This window comes from Capra hircus, chromosome 22 (assembly GCF_001704415.2).
Source record: "Capra hircus breed San Clemente chromosome 22, ASM170441v1, whole genome shotgun sequence".
In the NCBI taxonomy this organism is placed as follows: domain Eukaryota; kingdom Metazoa; phylum Chordata; class Mammalia; order Artiodactyla; family Bovidae; genus Capra; species Capra hircus.
Genome location: NC_030829.1, coordinates 27,288,421 through 27,307,857, shown reverse-complemented (window position 1 = coordinate 27,307,857; position 19,437 = coordinate 27,288,421). Strand labels below are relative to the sequence as shown.

Below are 19,437 nucleotides of genomic sequence, written 5' to 3'. Positions count from 1 at the left end.
GACTCAGAAAACAAAAACACTAACCTGCCTCTTCAGTTCTTACTTTTTCTGAGGGTAAACTGGGTTCTCCACCTCCGATTTTGTTACTGGCTACAACCCGAAATTCGTACTCCACCCATGGATTTAACTCGACTACCGTAGCTGTGTGTGTTTTCCCATCAATGACCTCAGGCACTACAAAGGAATATTTCAGAGAGGTAAACGTTTGCGCATCTCAGGGTTGATCTGAAATCCATTCATTTGTGCCAGTGGCATCTGCCTCACCCCCTTTACCTGTTGTGGCCGTTTGCCAACCCACGGAGAAGGGAGTCCTCGCCTGGACAGAATAGGCTATAACTGGGCTATGGTTGTCTGTGCCTTCTTTCCAAGAGAGCTGGGCTGTTGTGTCTGTAATTTCATCTACCTTCACACTCTCTGGTGGCCCAGGTGAACCTATGGAAGGCAAAAATGCAAAGAACAGTTCAGTTCAGTCACTCAGCCACGTCTGACTCTAGTCAGCAATTCCATAAACCAAAGTGAAGAACCTGCCTCCTGACACATGACACCTCAAGACACCCCAGTGGATCCCGATTTCAAAAGCACTTATGGCAAAAGGAAATTTCCCTGGCAATAAAACAACCATTTTCTTTCTTTTGCATTCCTGTTGTTAGATATTTAATCTGGATTTTGAGCCATGAATTCCAAAGGCATAATACTCCACGACTGCAAATGACATCTGCTTTTTGAGTCCTCTGTTTGGCAGGATTCCTGTACCTTTCCAAATTCAATAACCTTCACTTTTGTGTGAAACCTTTTTTTTTTTTTAACCTCCTGGGACATCTCTGTAGTTTCCAGTTTGTTATCTAGAGCTGTTTTATTCTACAATGCACTCTGGGTCATTTTTCAGCCCAGTAGCAAATCAGTACTTTGGACAGTAGCTCAGATTGGCAAATTTTCTCAGGCATTCTGGATGATCCTGGTTTTTTGGAAGTACACACACACATACTCTATCACTATTCTCTTTCACATTAAACACCATCACTGAATTAATGACATGTTCAAAAACACATCAGCTTGGCAGCAGCTGTGGAATGCTTATTACTGTGAGAGCTATTGGAATGACAGAATTGAGATTTTTATTTCTTTGAATTAGCATCAGTCCTCATTGGTACATCTTCTGGTCTGTTTGGGTGGGGTGGGGATCAAATCAATATTATAATTTGCATGCTCATATTGCTATCTCTGGAGGAGGAAATGGCAACCCACTCCAGTATTCTTGCTTAGAGAATCTTGTGGACAGAGGAGCCTGGTGGGCTGCCGTCCATAGGGTTGCATAGAGTTGGACACGACTGAAGCGACTTAGCATAGCATTGCTATCTCATCATGGTTTTTTCTTCAGCAAGGAAGGCTCAGTTAACATGTTTAAAAACAAAACAAAACAAAACACTGAGCCATTAATGCTTACCTCTTACTATGAGGTCAGCAGCAGATGAAACGCTGTCCACCCCTGTCTGCACCATACAAACATATTTTCCACTGTGCTTCAACTGAATGTTTCTGATCATTAAATCACCTGATGAACTCTGTTGAAAAACACAGGTAATGAACATATTATTATTCAGAAAACACAGAGAACCTTAAAGGCCATTCAATAACACCATTGGGACAAAACCCTATTTAGAGAGAAGACCTAGGTGGTTACAAAACAGAAGATTGCTCCAATGGAAAGTATGGAAATAAAAACTAGTTAAAAACCATACATGACTACAGACATAGGTTTCTGTAGCTAAATAAATGACAAGCTTTCCCCTGAGCATTTATGGTTTCACAGATAAATAAGGGCAGAGATTACAGTCTCAGAGTCTATTTACTTCCACTAGGGTGACACTTCTTTTTATATCCACTGCTCAGTACCAGCTCAACTCTTTTCTCTTGTTCCAGCCTCTCTGCAATGATCTGCCTGAGAAGAAGAGGGAAGCATTTAGGTATCTGGTGGGAGATAAATGCAGCACGACAAGGGGATTACCACGGTTGAGACACTTTTCTGAGCTCTTTGAAGCTTAAAAAGCGTAATGCTGTTTAATTCTTTTGCTACAGAATTTAGGGACAGTCAGTATGAACCCCTCAATAAGAAGAAATTAAACATCTTAAACCAAAAAATAATAGCTGCCCATAAAGACACTGGCTGGTGTTCCCCAGTGCCAATTAATGAAACAAATGTATTTCTAAAAGCGCAACTTCAAATAGTCTTCATTTTAAAAGAAGTAAAATCATGTTCATAAAATGACTAACTGCAGGCCAGTTTCATGCATTAGTAAAATATGTATTGAAATAAAATAATTTGGAAAGCAAAGCCTTTTGAAAAGGATCACTTACTCGGAAAATCTGTAAACTGTACAGATAAGGAAGCAATGAGTGGTTTGTCTTATACATTAAAAGGATAATTTTACTTTTGGGTTTTCCTAGTATTTGTTGAAAGATGGATTCCACTATCTTGTTTTTAGGTAATTTCCCAAGATCTTCTCTAGGGTGATTTCTTAAATATTGCTTCAAATCCTTAGGACTCTTAATGGGGTCTATACTTTCTCTGATGGTTTGGACCGTATGGCTTTAGCATGATTTTCTTGAGTACTGGGAACAGACAGATGTGAGGTGATTGATGGCTGTAATTAAATAATAATCCAGAAACTGTTAAGTTTGCACATTTTACTTTCATCAGGTTAAACTTTTTCCTTTCTCTCTCTCTCTCTCTTTCTCCTCAGGGTTATTTAGAAATTTATCCCTAGGACAAAACCTTCAATGCTTGCTGACCTTTAGAAACTCTCAGGTTTTATGAGCTCCATATCCTCACAGGAGGTTGATTATCATTTCTATAGAAATCTCTTCTTTTCAGTGAAGTAAGAACTGTTAAACGATTAAATTCCATTAAGGCATTAGGGTAAGCTGTTATTATTTCCTGTGTTTATTTGCTTATTTTGAAAGCAGTTGGGTAAAAAGGGGCTGAAAGCAGGATTTTCTTTATGTCCGTAGATTCATGAATACAGTTTCTAGGCATATAAGCTGGTTTTGTTTCCTGAAGAAGTTAAAAAAAAAAAAAAAGAGACTGATGCTGGGTTTGTCATTTCTGTTCATTTCGGTATTGATAGGCGAAGAGAGACATAGCTTAGCTAGTTTATGTAATACCCAAACCATCTTCCTGAAGAAATATAGCTAGGCTCATGATCAAGAGAAATATAGCTTTTAATTATTTTTTACACTGAGAGTGAAAACAGAAGCAATGAACATGCAGACAAGGAACAATTGAGTTTTTCTTTCAGAACCAACATGAAATTGAGTGGATGAATACATTAATGAAAAATAAAATGCAACAAAAACTAAGAAGGATCCTGTCCTTAATTTTTGTCTTTCTCAGTAGACTAAATTTATATTATTCCTCTTTTAGCACTTTTTCTCTCTCACCTTATTTATTGTCTTTTAATGAAGCAGTTAAAGAGTCAGTTCAGTTCAGTTCAGTTCAGTCGCTCAGTCGTATTCGACTCTTTGCGACCCCATGAATCGCAGCACGCCAGGCCTCCCTGTCCATCACCATCTCCTGGAGTTCACTCAGACTCACGTCCATCGAGTTGGTGATGCCATCCAGCCATCTCATCCTCTCTGGTTCCCTTTTCCTCCTGCCCCCAATCCCTCCCAGCATCAAAGTCTTTTCCAATGAGTCAACTCTTCACATGAGGTGGCCAAAGTACTGGAGTTTCAGCTTTAGCATCATACTGATCTTAACAAAATTTCATTAAATGCTTGCCATATATGATTCACTTGAGGTTAGAGAAGTGCCTTATATGTAACCTCTGCTCTCTAAGATAGAAATCTAAGTTACGGTTTTATGTGTGCGTATGTATGAAAAAAGTTACATTTACAAATTTATGGAAGTTTATTTAATAAAGGTTCAATAAATCGCATGGCACATACCATATATACACAACCTCAGAATGAAAAAGGAAAGAAATTTCCAGTCCTACCGAGGATGTGGAGCAACCGGAACTCTTATTATTACTTATGGGAGTGCATACTGGTGCAATTACTCTGGAACTCTGTTTAGAAATATCTACTAAGGCAGGATATAAGCATAATCTATAATCCGGCAGTTTCACCCCTATTACATACTTTACAGATATGTGTGCATATGCTCACCAAAGACATTTATAAGAATGTCTGTGGTAGTACTAACCGTAATAGCTAAAGGATGAAAACAATCTAACGTCCATCACAATAAAGCAGCTTAATAAGCAGTGAAATATTCATTTAACGAAATACTAATAGACCATGAAAATCAATGAACTATAACTACACAGATAATGCACAGCCAAGTCTCAACATAAATAAAAGATATAAATCAGATAGAAAAGAGTAAAATGATACTGACCTATCATATTATAAATCTGGGTTGTCACTATCTTTGGTGGGATATTTAGTACTGCAATGAAGCAATCACTAGGACTTCTGGAATAGGGGTTCCATTGCTTCTGGATTTCACTGTTATTTACCTGAATGGGTTCCTTTTGTGAAAATGGCTATACATTTATAGCTTGTGTGTTTGGGGGGAGAACATAATAGCTCTCAAGATGCAGTTATTCTAATGTGTAACTATGGTTCTAAAAACACCAATGTAAATAGGACCATAGTTGAAATGGTCAAAAAACATGGCTGTAATTCTAAACTTCTATTTCTTTCACAAGAATAAAATGCTTAATAATAAGAAAAATACTATTAATTAGACCATTTGATACTTTCTTATTAAAATGAAAATGACTATTCCCAGACATTAAAAAAAAAAAGATAAAAAAGGACAAGTGAATTCCAAAAGGAAGTTTCACTTTGAACAAATCAGTCTTGTCCTCATTAGTTTTCACTGTCAATGGTTAAAATACATGCAATTAATTACTGATTACAATAAAGATAATAGGAGAAGAGTGTCAAAAAAATCCAAGTAGACTTAGTCTATTTGTAGTATAATAGCACTTGATAGATTATTTTGCAATACAGTCATCAGTAAAATTACATCTATTATTTAGAAATATTTAGAAACAAGCTTGTAATCCCTTGAGTGTTAACATAATTCACGTAAAGAAACTTACAAACATTAATACTCTTTGAATAAATTCTTAGGAGCACAATAACTCTTTGAATAAAAATAGCTTCTACTTCAGTATCTCTTAAATTAGTGTTTTAGTCTTTCTTTATACAGTTTTCCTAAATTCTCCTTCCCCCTCACCTCAAATAGAATGGACTAGAATGAGAACAACACAGAAGCAAATCTTCATTTCCCTATCCCTGTTTCCCTTGAAACGTTGCCCTCAAACTGCAGCAGTATAATTTCAGTCTTTCAGAAAGCAAGTCCTTTTTCTACGCTGCTGATCATAGCATTACTTGAAAATGGAGCTTTTCAGTAATAGACGAGCCCTGTTCCTACAGGTTAAACAGGGTTTTAAGATGAGGGAGACATTTCCCTAAGTCATAAGAATTGTAGCTCTTTCTAAAAAGCACTATCTTTTTAAATATGATCATTGGTTCAAAAAATATTCATTAAACAATGGCTATACTTTAGTCAGTGGGGATACAATGGTGAGGGAAAAAAACCACAAGAAAACAGTCCTTATGTTCATGGAGCTTACAGCTGAAAGATGGCCATTAGTCAAATGACTACTACAAATCAATGTAAAAGTACAGTGTAATGCAAGGTCAAAGTACACAGACAAATCTATGAGTTTCTGGAGTCTCAATATATTGATAGTTAATATCTGCAATAGGAACAGAAGCTATCCAGCAAAAGAGGGTTAGAAAAAATGGTCTATAAAAGAGACTTACACATATGCAGAGACTCTAAGACAGGTGAGAAAATAGTCTACTTTGAGAGTGCTAGGGATAGGGTATGTCAGGGGGATAATCAATTTACAAATCCAAATGAATAAGCCTCCCCCACTACCAAAAGCTCCATTTAATTTTGCTGTAGCTGATTTCAGGGTCATACTCATGTCTTAATGACAGTACATTTTTTATTATACTTGAAAAAACTCAAAGAGCTTTGCTAAGTAATTAATAATTACTTATCTAATTATTTGTTCATCTAATTACATAGATTTCTCCAAGTAAAGATCATATTTACAGAATATGTTACATGTATAAACAGTAAATGGATTTTAAGCCAAATCACCTTTGAAGTAAATGCTAAGGAAAAGTCCAGAGGGCATGAGATGAATTAGAAGAGAAGTTTATTAATTTTCCCATATATTTTCTTAGGTGATTATGGTAATGAAATTTCTGATATAATTTAAAAACCACTCTGTATTGAAAGAAAAACACTACGTAATAACCCACACCAGGTGAAGATAAGGAAGCAGACAGCTCATCACTAAATACAGGTAAGCTCAAAGTACACTGCGAGATATACAGCATGCTAAAAGTCAAAGTATAAAATAAACCTTGGAACTTGGAAAACCTCTTGAACCCTGCAAATATAACATGAACTTTCAATAAAACAAATTTTCAGCAAAAACTAATTCCCTAGTAAGCACTCTTGATATAAATGCTGCTGCTGGGCTGCCAAGAAGCATAATTTGCCAGTTTAAGCGGGAAAAAAGGTACTTTGAAAACAATTTGGAAGGCAAGGTAGAACAGAATTTCTTCTCTTTTTAAAATCACTTTTACTCAGCCTATTATTGTACAGACTCCAATATTAATCATTCATCCCAGCAACTGGGTTGTCTTCCAAGCCCTGACATTGCATGTGAATCATACACAGGAACCTTGCAATAGTGTAACCAATAGCTTACTTCTGAAACCTCAGTGGTGGTTTTATCTGTGAAGGTCCTTGACGGAATTGGTAGCAGATGTGATTACCTTTGTATTTCTGACCAACCAAATTAAGTCCCCCCAGTTCAGTTCAGTTCAGTCGCTCAGTCGTGTCCGACTCTTTGCAACCCCATGAATCACAGCACGCCACGCCTCCCTGTCCATCACCAACACCTGGAGTTCACTCAGACTCACGTCCATCGAGTCAGTGATGCCATCCAGCCATCTCATCCTCTGTCATCCCCTTCTCCTCCTGCCCCCAATCCCTCCCAGCATCAGAGTCTTTTCCAATGAGTCAACTCTTCGCATGAGGTGGCCAAAGTACTGGAGTTTCAGCTTTAGCATCATTCCTTCCAAAGAAATCCCAGGGCTGATTTCCTTCAGAATGGATTGGTTGGATCTCCTTGCAGTCCAAGGGACTCTCAAGAGTCTTCTCCAACACCACAGTTCAAAAGCATCAGTTCTTCGGCGCTCAGCCTTCTTCATAATCCAACTCTCACATCCATACATGACCACTGGAAAAACCATAGCCTTGACTAGACGGACCTTAGTGGGCAAAGTAATATCTCAGTTTTTGAATATGCTATCTAGGTTGGTCATAACTTTTCTTCCAAGGAGTAAGCGTCTTTTAATTTCATGGCTGCAGTCACCATCTGCAGTGATTTTGGAGCCCCCACAAATAAAGTCTGCCACTGTTTCCACTGTTTCCCCATCTATTTCCCACACAGCCCAAATGGCTGTGACACAGCCACCTGTTTTACAGATGGACACAGCTCACCCAAGGAACAGAAATAACTGGCAACCACTGAAAGATGAAGATAGGCCCTAACACTAGAAATAGTATTAGTTTATCTGATTCATTAATAGTTTCGTCTGAAACTTTGATGCCAAGCTATCTATAGATGTCATACTTAGGGCAGTAATAAGCAATTGGTTTGCATCAAAAAACTTTTCAGTTTCTTTGGTACCAATAAACTGGAATAAATGATCCTTTATAGATTCAAAGTATTATATCTGATAGACACAGTGCCTGAAGAGCTATGGATGGAAGCTCATGACATTGTACTGGAGGTAGTGATTAAGACCATCCTCAAGAAAAATAAACTCAAAAAAGCAAAATGGTTGTCTGAGGAGGCCTTACAAATAGCCATGAAAAGAGGAGAAGCAAAAGGCAAAGGAGAAAAGGAAAGATATGCCCATCTGAATGCAGAGTTCCAACCAATAGCAAGGAGAGATAAGAAAGCCTTCCTCAGTGATCAATGCAAAGAAATGGAGGAAAACAATAGAATGGGAAAGACTAGAGATCTCTTCAAGAAAATTAGAGATACCAAAGGAACTTTTCAAGCAAAGATGGGCTCAATAAAGGAAAGAAATGGTATGGATCTAACAGAAGCAGAAGATATTAAGAAGAGGTGGCAAGAATACACAGAAGAACAGTACTAAAAAGGTCTTCATGACCCAGATAATCACGATGGTGTGATCATTCACCTAGAGTCAGACTTAGAATATGAAGTCAAGTGAGGCTTAGGAAGCATCACTACGAACAAAGCTAGTGGAGGTGATGGAATTCCAGTTGAGCTATTTCAAATCCTAAAAGATGATGCTGTGAAAGTGCAGCACTCAATATGCCAGTAAATCTGGAAAATTCAGCAGTGGCCACAGGCCTGCAAAAGATCAGTTTTCATTCCAATCCCAAAGAAAGGCAATGCCAAAGAATCCTCAAACTATGCACAACTGCACTCATCTCACACACTAACAAAGTAATGCTCAAAATTTTCCAAGCCAGGCTTCAACAGTATGTAAACTGTGAACTCCCAGATGTTCAAGCTGGATTTAGAAAAGGCAAAAGAACCAGAGGTCAAATTGCCAACATCTGTTGGGACACTGAAAAACCAATAGAGTTCCAGAAAAACATCTATTTCTGCTTTATTGACTATACCAAAGCCTTTGACTGTGTGGATCAAAACAAACTGTGGAAAATTCTTAATGAAATGGGAATACCAGACTATCTTATCTGCCTCCTGAGAAACCGGATGCAGGTCAAGAAGCAACAGTTAGAACTGGGCATGGGAAAATAGACTGGTTCCAAATTTGAAAGGAGTATGTCAAGGCTGTATATTGTGACCCTGCTTATTTAGCTTAAATGCAGAGTACATCATGAGAAATGTTGGACTGGATGAAGCGCAAGCTGGAATCAAGATTTCCAGAAGAAATATCAATAGCCTCAGACATGCAGATGACACCACCCTATGGCAGAAAGTGAAGAACTATAGAGCCTCTTGATGAAAGTGAAAGAGGAGAGTGAAAAAGGTGGCTTAAAAGCCAGCATTCAGAAAAATAAGATCATGGCATCTGGTCCCATCACTTCATTGCAAATAAATGGGGAAACAGTGGAAACATTGACAGACTGGGCTCCAAAATCAGTGCAGATGGTGACTGCAGCCATGAAATTAAAAGATGCTTGCTCCTTGGAAGAAAAGTTATCACCAACCTAGACAGTATATTAAAAAGTAGAGACATTATTTTGGTAACAATGGTCTATCTAGCCAAAATTATGTTTTTCCAGTAGTCATCCATGGATGTGAGAGCTGGACTACAAAGAAAGCTGAGCACCAAAGAATTGATACTTTTGAACTATGGTGTTGGAGAAGACTCTTGAGAGTCCTTGGACTGCAAATAGATCAACCAGTCCATCCTAAAGGAAATCAGTCCTGAATATTCATTGGAGGGATTGATGTTGAAGCTGAAATTCCAGTACTTTGGCCACGACCACCTGATGCAAAGAACTGACTCATTTGAAAAGACCCTGATGCTGGGAAAGATTGAAGGAGAGAGGAGAAAGGGATGACAGAGGATGAGATGGTTGGATGGCATCACCAACTCAGTGGACATGAGTTTGACTAAACCCAAAAGTAAACTTTTGAGTATAAGTTTGGTGATAGACAGAGAGGCCTGGCATGCTGCAGTCCATGGGGAAACAAAGAGTTGGACACGACTGACCAACTGAACTGAACTGATCCTTTACAGGATTTAGATATCAGCTTCTCCTATCATAACTATTGTGAGAGCAACATACAGAAGATAAAAGCTTGGTCAAAGACCCTTCAGATACATATTTAATTGTATCCAATACACAAGTTACTTTAGAGGTATCAGCTTCTATTTCAACATCAAGCTCATATTAACGACCTGGGGATTTTTTTTGTTTTTTTTCTGGTCAGGGTAGTGTTCATGGAGCATCTTACTGGAAGCTGGTGATCTCACAATCCCTAGTGTCTGTTCTCAAAGCGATTGTTCCCTCAATGCTTCCTAAACTTCAGTCATTAGAAGGACACCTCTGCATTTTTGGTAAGCCACATCTCAGGACAAAATGCTCTATTATTTACTTAATTTTTTCTTAAACTATTTAACTTTCTTAAACTTAAATTATAGAGAAGTCAACACAGACATATGTGTACTTTTATCTAACATGGAACACTGCTGACCAAAATAATAGTTAACTGATAAAGTGAAAAGGGTAGAAATGGAAAATAACGCAAACAGACATGGTCCACAATGATATAAATGGACACTAGATGTACATTTTCGAAGTCTCTGAGAATGTGACCTTTGCTCTTTTAATTAAAAAGGCAGATTAACAAGAATTGGAAAATCATTTGTGACAAACCTAACACCATACTGAATTACTCTCATTGATTTAACCTAAATGATTGAAACAAAATTGAAAATAGCATGGATCTTACTCTGCTTTGTTTAATGTTGCCTATTGGGTAGCTTATCTGTGCTTTGCAAAACATTTGGCTACTCAGATCATTAAGCCAGTAGTTCTCAACACTGGTCATACAATAAATTCACCTGGACAGTCCTTATAAACATACCAGAACTCTTGAAGCTACATCCCAGAACAGTTAAATCAGGATGGATGAGAAATGGAGAGCTTTTAGCTAAATCTAATGATCAGCTAGTATCAAAACTCATTAAACTCCTGAGATTTCATATTCTTCATCTTCACTCCTCCTGGAACTAAAAGGCTCAAGACAGTCACCAACATCTTCTCCCTAGGTTTAAAGCTCTACAGTCAATAAATGCATAAAATAATCATCAACTTAGGTTGTTTAGTGCTGGATTTATAAGCAGAGGTAAGTGCTAAGGTACATATTTTCATTCTGGAGGATGGGTGAGAAAGTAATATTTGTGAAACAGGTACTATAGGTCAAGCACGAGGCTCATCTCCTTAACATTAGATTGCACTGATGTACTTGTTGTCATTCTAAAACCAATAGTCATTGAAATAATTCAACACAGGGATAGGTTTCTACAGAAACAGTTAGTCAATATGAGTCACCCTAAGATTACTCTGAACTGATGTGACAATTCTGACAAAGAATGAAGATGTTTCAAGTCACAATACCTAAGAGCATACCTTGAGTAGCAATCACATCTCACAGAGCAAATGTCTTTTTTCTTTTTGTTGTTTTTACCCTGATATGAGAGGTTTAAAATATACTCAGAGTAGATCTGTCCCTTGTAGAATTATAAAGTTAGCACATAAAAAATGAAATCCACTGATACAAAGGTACAAAAAGCCACTGTTTCATGGAAACTTGAGCAAGCAATTTGTGCCAAATATCTTGCGTTCACTTCCTAGTTCCAATTACTTTTGGTGTGTAATAAATTACCCCCAAAATTTAGTGGCTTAAAAAGATGATGGTCATTTACACCACTCAACAATGTGTAATCTGAGCAGAGATCATCAGCTCATCTCAGCTGTAAACCTCTAGCTGGGGCAGCTTGAATGGGGACAGGCAGACCAGCTTACATGACTGTTGAGTGGTGTTGGCTAGTGAGTGGAAGCCCAGCCATGCTCTTAAGGTAGACCTCTCTGTCTACCTGTTTGTACTTCCTCATATTATGCTGGCTGGATTCCAAGCAAAACTGTACCAATACAGCAAGGTGGAAGTGCATGCGTTTTTATGAGCTAGCCTCAGCAATCACAGAGCGTCACTCCTATTTTTCCTTTATCAGTTAAGGAAGCCACAAAGGTCTACCTGGGTTTAAGAGGAGAGGCATTCATTTCACCACGTGATGAGAAACAGTGTCAAAGTCTTAGTGAAAGAAGAGCAAGCTGGGCAACGTGCGCTTGTGCAGCCATTTTTGGAAAACACCATGAGCCACGTCCCTTCAGATCCATTCTGTAGCTGCCATACTGCCTCTTTTGACGGTAGGTGACCTACGAAGACTATACAAAATGGTCCTCTTACTTTCTGTCTTTTCCTTGGCTTCCTCCCTTCAGCAGTTCTGAGAGAGGGAGAATGGTGTGTTTGTAGTCTTTGTTTATCAAAATTCATCCTTGCAGGGTTGTTTTAAGCTGACTGTGCCAAGAAACCAAAATAGATGTAAAAAACTCCAACAACCCTGATCTAGATGTCCTTTCATGTCAGTAGCCTGTGTGATAAGCCAGAGAAAAGATACCCACAGTCAGAGAGAATAAAATTATACTCTCTCCTAGGAGAGTTGTTCACAAAGTGATCATGCTAGCTTTATTACGACTTCAGACCAAAATATTCCAACAGTTTTCCTGATACTCCAGAAATACAGATTTTTAAAATCTCAAAGTGAAAGAAAAGTGAAAGTGAAGGCGCTCAGTCGTGTCTTTGCAATCCATGGACTGTAGCCTACCATGCTCCTCCATCCAAGAGTACTGGAGTGGGTTGTCATTTCCTTCTCCAAAATCTCAAAGTCTTATTTAAAAATATGACAAAAAGATGAGAGACTAAGACAGTCAATTCCTAGGTAGGTTGATAAGAAGTCCAGGGTCCCCAAGGAGGTCTCAAGGAGGAGGAAAGGACAAACACCTTTTTTTTTCTCTACATTCCTTAGTCTTAGTCACATAAACATTTTAAAATGTTACATAAATTAATCACATAAAATGTTTTCCATAACTGATGATTATGCAACAAACAACTCCATTTAAACTCTGTACTAAGGATTATATAACAACAATATATCTTGCTTGAGAACAGTTTCTCCTTCTTGAAAATCTTCTGACTAATCCTGTTATCTTAAAATGCATATTATGGGAGTGGGTCTAGTAAGATCATTACAACCTTGATACATTCTTTTGATCTATTGTAATAACCAATTAAAAAGTATATAATACCCTTGCTAACACTAGTGAGGGGGGGACTCTCCATCTCCCTTTTGATGTCTATGTCAGAAGCTTTCTCTGCCCCTTTTCTTACTTTAATAAAACTCTGCTATACAAAAGCTCTTGAGTGATCCCAAAGCTAAATCTTCTTCTTCTTTGGAGATCATGAATCCAACATCATTCACTGTAAGCTATTAAAGACAGAAGGTTGGATGTCAAATATCATCATTAGACTATTTTTCTAGTAAAAAGCATCATCTAGGATACAGCATGCTTGGAGTGGTGCACGGGATGACCAGAGGATGTTGTGGAAGGTGGAGTTCATGTTAAGCATGTAAGAATAAAAAAAAAAAAAAAAAAATAAAAAAAAATAAAATTTTGAAGTCAGTATTAATAAATGGTTTTCAAAATTAGAGTATTTACTGTAACAAAAAATAGCTAAAATTCCTGGGTTTTGTGTCTAAAATTTTCAATTGCCCCAAATGAACCATTTATTCTTCACTTTCTTTTTCATGTCCAGATCAACTATATGGTATAATTAAATATTATGCCTTGTAAAGTAGAGTAATTTCCTTTCTGAAATTGAGACATAAAAATCCAAGCCACTATGGACAATTACAACTCAATAATAAAAAGTCAAATAACCTAATTAAAAAACCGACCAATCACCCTGACTTCTGATTTTCACCTGGTGTATAAACAATTTAGCAGTCATCACTCTGTTCTGACAACAAGTAAAAAGCTAAGCAACTCCTCTTAAATCTGACAGAGAAGTGAGGTCACAGAATAAAACCACTGCCTCTAAAATGGAGAGACAACAGGCAAATACAGAGAACTACAACGTTCTGGAGCAGAAATCCAACAGCAGAACTTTCCCTAGAAGCCAGTATTGGAGTAGAGAAATCTGAACTGTGACTGATGAATTTCTGGAGGGTCAGCAGAACAAGTCTAAGAGCTAACACTCCTGGGAACCCAGGACATAGGTGGTTCCCCACACTTCTCTGAGTTTTACCTCCAGGAACTCAACTGGATCATCATAGTGAATAATGATTGAAGATCTTCTCATACTTCCGGGAGGGGGAGGTAAAATGAACCATTCTGCAACAAGCCACAGCACTATATTCTTCTTAAAAAACAAATTTTGCCTTCAGAAGAAGCTATTTTACCAGAGCCTAACCTGCTGGGGTTTTATAATAGCCTAGTAAATCTTGTCTATGGGGTCGCATAGAGTCATACATGACAGCAACACACCACCACCACCTCTTTCTAAGAAAAATACCCAAATCTAGCTTCCCACAAGGGGGAAAGGAAACACACAGCTGCAGTCCATCCTGTCTCGCCAAATGGGTGAGGAGGAGACAGAGAACTGGTGAAGCTGATAATTCAGGAGGACAGGTTCACCAAAACAATGGGACCAAGACACATAACTAGAGAATACTCCCTTCTCACTTCCATACTTTCCCACTATATTTGTAAAGCCCTATTCACTGCATTTCTTTCAGCCAGTACATCATTCATGGGTTTCAAGAGAAAACTTACACAGCATATTAAAATGCAAAAAACACAGTATTAAGAGGTTGAATACACATCAGAACAGGTATCAGACATGGGAGTTATCAGACCAGAAATTTTAAAGAACTATGATTAATATGCTAAGGTATTTAATGGAAAAAAATAGGCAGTATGCAAAAAATGGATAATGTAAGCAGAGGAATGGAGATTCTGGAAAAAAACTAAAAAATAAATGTGTAAGTGGAAGGGCAAGTTCCTATCACCTACAGGAAGCAGTATAAGACAAGGCACCTGTTTTCTCAAGGATCTGTAGAGAAGAAAGTCTCCTTGAAAAGCATTCTTAACAAAAGAAAGCTAGTGATCAAAAATACTGTAAAGAGATAAGTAATGACTTTGATGGGCTCATTAGTAGTCTAAACATGGCTGAGAAAATAATCTCTAAGCTTGAGGATAAAGTGTGTGTGTGTGACAATCAAGTGTTCCAAAACTTAAAAGATGAAACAACTGAAAATAAAGAAGAAAATACTTAAGAACTGTATAATGGTGGTAACAGAAGGAGAAGAAGGAAAAAAAAAGGAACAGAAATAACATGTGAAGCAGTGGTGATGGAGAATTTCCCAGATTTATATCTGAAATCAAACCACAGGTCTCTCTCCAGAGAGTACACAAATGACACAGGCCTAAATAAGAAAAGAAGAACATTGGAAAACAAATAAGTAAAATATTCTTAATTGATCTAATAGATTTTTAAAAATAACAATTCACTGCTAGGAGGAAGGTGAAATTAAACATATTCTTGCCATATGTAGGATCATAGAAAAAACTAGAGAATTCCAGAAAAAACACCTTGTTTCATTGACTATGCTAAAACCTTGGACTGTGTGGATCACAACAAACTATGGGAAATTTTTCAGGAGATAGAAATACCACACCACCATACCTGCTTCCTGAGAAATCTGTATGAAAGTCAAGAAGCAACAGTTAGAACTTGACATAGAACAATGGGCTGGTTCCAAATTGGGAAAGGAGTACCTCAAGGCTGTATATTACCACCCTGCTTATTTAACTTATATGCAGAGTACATCAGGCAAAATTCCAGGCTGGATGAAGCACAAGCTGGAATCAAGATTGCCAGGAGGAACTATCAATAACCTCAGATACGCAGATGACACCATCCTTATGACAGAAATCAAAGAGGAATTTTTCATCAACCAAAGACCTCTTGATGAAAGTGAAAGAGGAGTGTGAAAAAGCTGGCTTAAAACTCAACATTTAAAAAGCTAAGATCATGGCATCAGGTCTCATCACTTCATGGGAAATAAATGGAGGAAAAGTGGAAACAGTGACAGATTTATTTCCCTGGGCTCCAAAATCACTGTGAATGGTGACTGCGGCCATGAAATTAAAAGACACTTGCTTCTTGGAAGAAAGGCGATGACAAACCTACACAGTGTATTAAAAAGCAGAGACACAACTTTGCTGATAAAGGTCTGTCTAGTCAAAGCTATGGTTTTCTCAGTAGTCATATATAGATGTGAGAGCTGGACCATAAAGAAGGCTGAGTGCTGAAGAATTGACGCTTTAGAACTGTGGTGCTGGAAGACTCTTGAGATTTCCCTGGAGATCTGCCCCTGGAGATCAACCAGTCATTCCTAAAGGAAATCAACCCTAAATATTCACTGGAAGGACTGATGCTGAAGCTGAAGCTCCAATACTTTGGTCACTTGATGCAAAAAGCCAACTCTTTGGAAAAGACCCTGATGCTAGGAAATACTGAGGGCAAGAAGAGAAAGGGACAATAGAGGAGGAGATGGTTGGATGGCATCATCGACTCAATGGACAAGAGTTTGAACAAGCTTTGGGAGACAGTGAAGGACAGCGAAGCCTGGCCTGCTGCAGTCTGTGGGGTTGCAAAGAGTTGGACACGACTGAGTGACTGAACAACAACGACAAAAAGGACCTAGAAATCTTACTCCTTGATGTTTAACCAGATTGAAAACTTATGTCCATATAAAACCTGCACACAGCTTTATTCATAATGTCAAAAACTTGGAAGTGACCAAGGGGGCCTTCAGGAGGTGAGTGGATACACTATTATATCCAGTACAAAAAAAAAAAAAAAAAAAGCCACCTCTTAAGCCACTAAAAGATATGGAGGAAATAAAAATGTACAGTACTAAGTAAAGTAAGTCAATCCAAAATGGCTATATACCATGTGATTCCAACTATAGGACATTCTGGAAAAAGGCAAAACTATGGAGATAGTAAGGAAAAAGCAATGGCAACCCACTCCAGTACTCTTGCCTGGCAAGTCCCATGGATGGAGGAGCCTGGTGGGGGGTCGTGAAGAGTCGGACACAACTGAGCGACTTCCCTTTCACTTTTCACTTTTCATGCATTGGAGAAGGAAATGGCAACCCACTCCAGTGTTCTTGCCTGGAGAATCCCAGGGACAGTAGAGCCTGGTGGGCTGCCATCTATGGGGTTGCACAGAGTCAGACATGACTGAAGTGACTTAGCAGCAGCAGCAGCAGCAGCAGCATGGAGATAGTAAAGATTATAGGATGCCAAGGGTTGTTAGGACACTCTAAAGTGGATGATGATGATAGAGGTAGATCTCTTTGAAACATACCAAAGCTGTTTAATGGTACACTTTAAATAGTTGAATTATGATAATTATTTTCTAACAAAGCTTTTAAAATAATAAGTCATCATGAATAAAAGATACTGCTATGATTAGTAGATACCATTTACCTCCTCATTTGGTTTGACTGATTTGTTCATTTATTGGATTTGTTAGATTTAAGCCTATTTTTGACAAGTTTTCTTTTTCAGAATGTATTCATGAACCTTTGTCTCACCCCAAAAATAAAGCCAAAATTACAAACTGCTAGTTCATTCCTTCACCTCCAGAGATGAGATATTTTAAATTTGCAAATCATAGGTACAAGCAAACACCTGTTATTTACAATGGCGGATCTGAAAGAATTATAAGCAATACTGAATGAATTATTACTGACTCAGAACTTCCTTTAGAGATTTTTCAGAAGTATCTGTACATAGCTGCATTTAGATTTTCATGTGCTGGGATATATACAAACATTTTTATAGATATACAAACATACACATTAGTATCTCTTTGGTGGTAGCTTATAGTTTTCAACTGGCTAACTGGAGGATGGGTCTGATGGTGGAATCTCAATATGTCCTAAGATCAATAGTAAACAACAGACACCCTCACCCCTGAGAAAAATTCAATTCCTAAAAATTGGAGTGGTGACATTTTATAGAAGTTATGTGGGGAACAATATGAAATTCACAGCAAAATCTCCCTGAAATATTCTGTAAATATCTGCATATCTCCCACAGTTTCTCTCCCATAGCATTAGCCTCTCTAACTTCTCTCCCTTAGCCTAACTTCCCCAAATTTTCTTACGTAACTCTCCATGAATACTAGTTTTAAAATTTTCATATTCCCCTTCAAATTGCTACAGTTTGAATATTCCATTCAATCCAAGAAAAGTTAGAAGAACTGTTAGGAAAAGAACAATACAGATTTTTTTTGACTACATGAAAATGAAAAGTTTTATTCTGAGTGATATAATAAGAGACAAGTTTAACACAAAAGTGACATACTAAAAGAAGACATTTCCAGTGAATCACACTAAGATATAATTAAGAGTCTGACTATATAAAGACCTACTGTAAATTTGTAAAACAAAAGACCTGACTTCTAATGGAAGAAATGAACAGAGGATACAAATCTGCAAGGTGTATGGAAGAAGAACAGCGAATGGCCAGTACATACTGTGAATTTGTGTGTAAGTGAGGGATTTCCTGCTGTGACCTAAAGAGAACACTGTCTAAGGGACACAAAAAATATGTGAGATTAAAAATCTATTATATGCAAATAACAACATCATTACTTTGTTTCTAGCAGAAATAAAATAGGTCTTATCTAGCTGATGGTTGTCTTGAAGCAACGTGTTTTGCTTTTGCAATCTGGGAAAGTCATTCTCTATTGCTATTTAACATAATTTTTTGAATATTCTTCTGTATAATAATTCAGGCAGCTGGGCTTTTGTGAATTTCTTGAGCTAGAAATTAGGTAAATTTTTTTTTGTTTGTTTTCTGCAGAAGTTTCATGCATTTCATAAGTCAGTATTAAGCCCCAAATTTTCTTGATTTGGAGGAGTTGGTTATAATTCTGAATCTTCCTTAAGTATCCAAGTTACTAATAAGCAAAATGGAAAGATTCTCAATTTTATTGTTATTCTGAGAAATGAGAAACAGTTCATAAAGAGATAACACTTCTCAACCATCTGCTTGGGAATTTTTTAATTTAAAAACATCAAGGGAAAAATGTGTGAAAAGACTGGGGAAACAGGCGCCCTCCTGCTCTGCTGATGGAACTGTAAATTGTTGCAGTTTTCCTAGAGAATACTTTAGAAACAGCCCTACAAGCACTGCTAGTTGTAGTAACCGCAACAACAGCAGCAGCAAGAGCTGACACAATTTGGTCTAAGTATTTCACGCACACCTTAGAATAAAGTACTATTATCATGTTAGTTTTATAGATGAGTAGACAAAAGTTTTATAGATGAGGCAAAGAAAGATAAACAACAGTTCATAGGAGAATGAAACAGGTTACAAGAGTTGGAATTTTGAGTGCAGATGATTCAATGATGTAACTATATGTATGATTCCAATCCTATCCAGCAATTCATACCTGAACCAGTATCTTCCAGAAAACAACCTGGGAACTGCTGACAAATTGTCATTACTCTTCTTTCAGAACACCATAAACTTTTCTTTACCTCAGAATTGTCCCAAGTGGAATCTGACTGATAGTCATTTTGGAACCATGGAAAAATCTAAGAAAAATGAAAAGCCTTACAATATATAGCTCTTATATTTCATCTAGGAGCACTGATGTTTTTTATTATTCTTTC

The 19,437-nt window shown here is 37.5% G+C and overlaps 1 protein-coding gene across 1 annotated transcript in view; it reads right to left on the bottom strand.

Moving 5' to 3' along the window:
• The window catches only part of CNTN3 (contactin 3), a 293,100-nt gene that overhangs the window by 46,458 nt on the left and 227,205 nt on the right, over nucleotides 1-19,437 (bottom strand). Inside the window, exons 13-15 of the mRNA XM_018038478.1 lie at nucleotides 1,445-1,562; nucleotides 274-432; nucleotides 25-174 (exon numbers count right to left, since the gene is read on the bottom strand). Coding sequence (XP_017893967.1) covers nucleotides 25-174; nucleotides 274-432; nucleotides 1,445-1,562 — 427 coding nt within the window. The remainder of the gene's footprint in view (nucleotides 1-24; nucleotides 175-273; nucleotides 433-1,444; nucleotides 1,563-19,437) is intronic.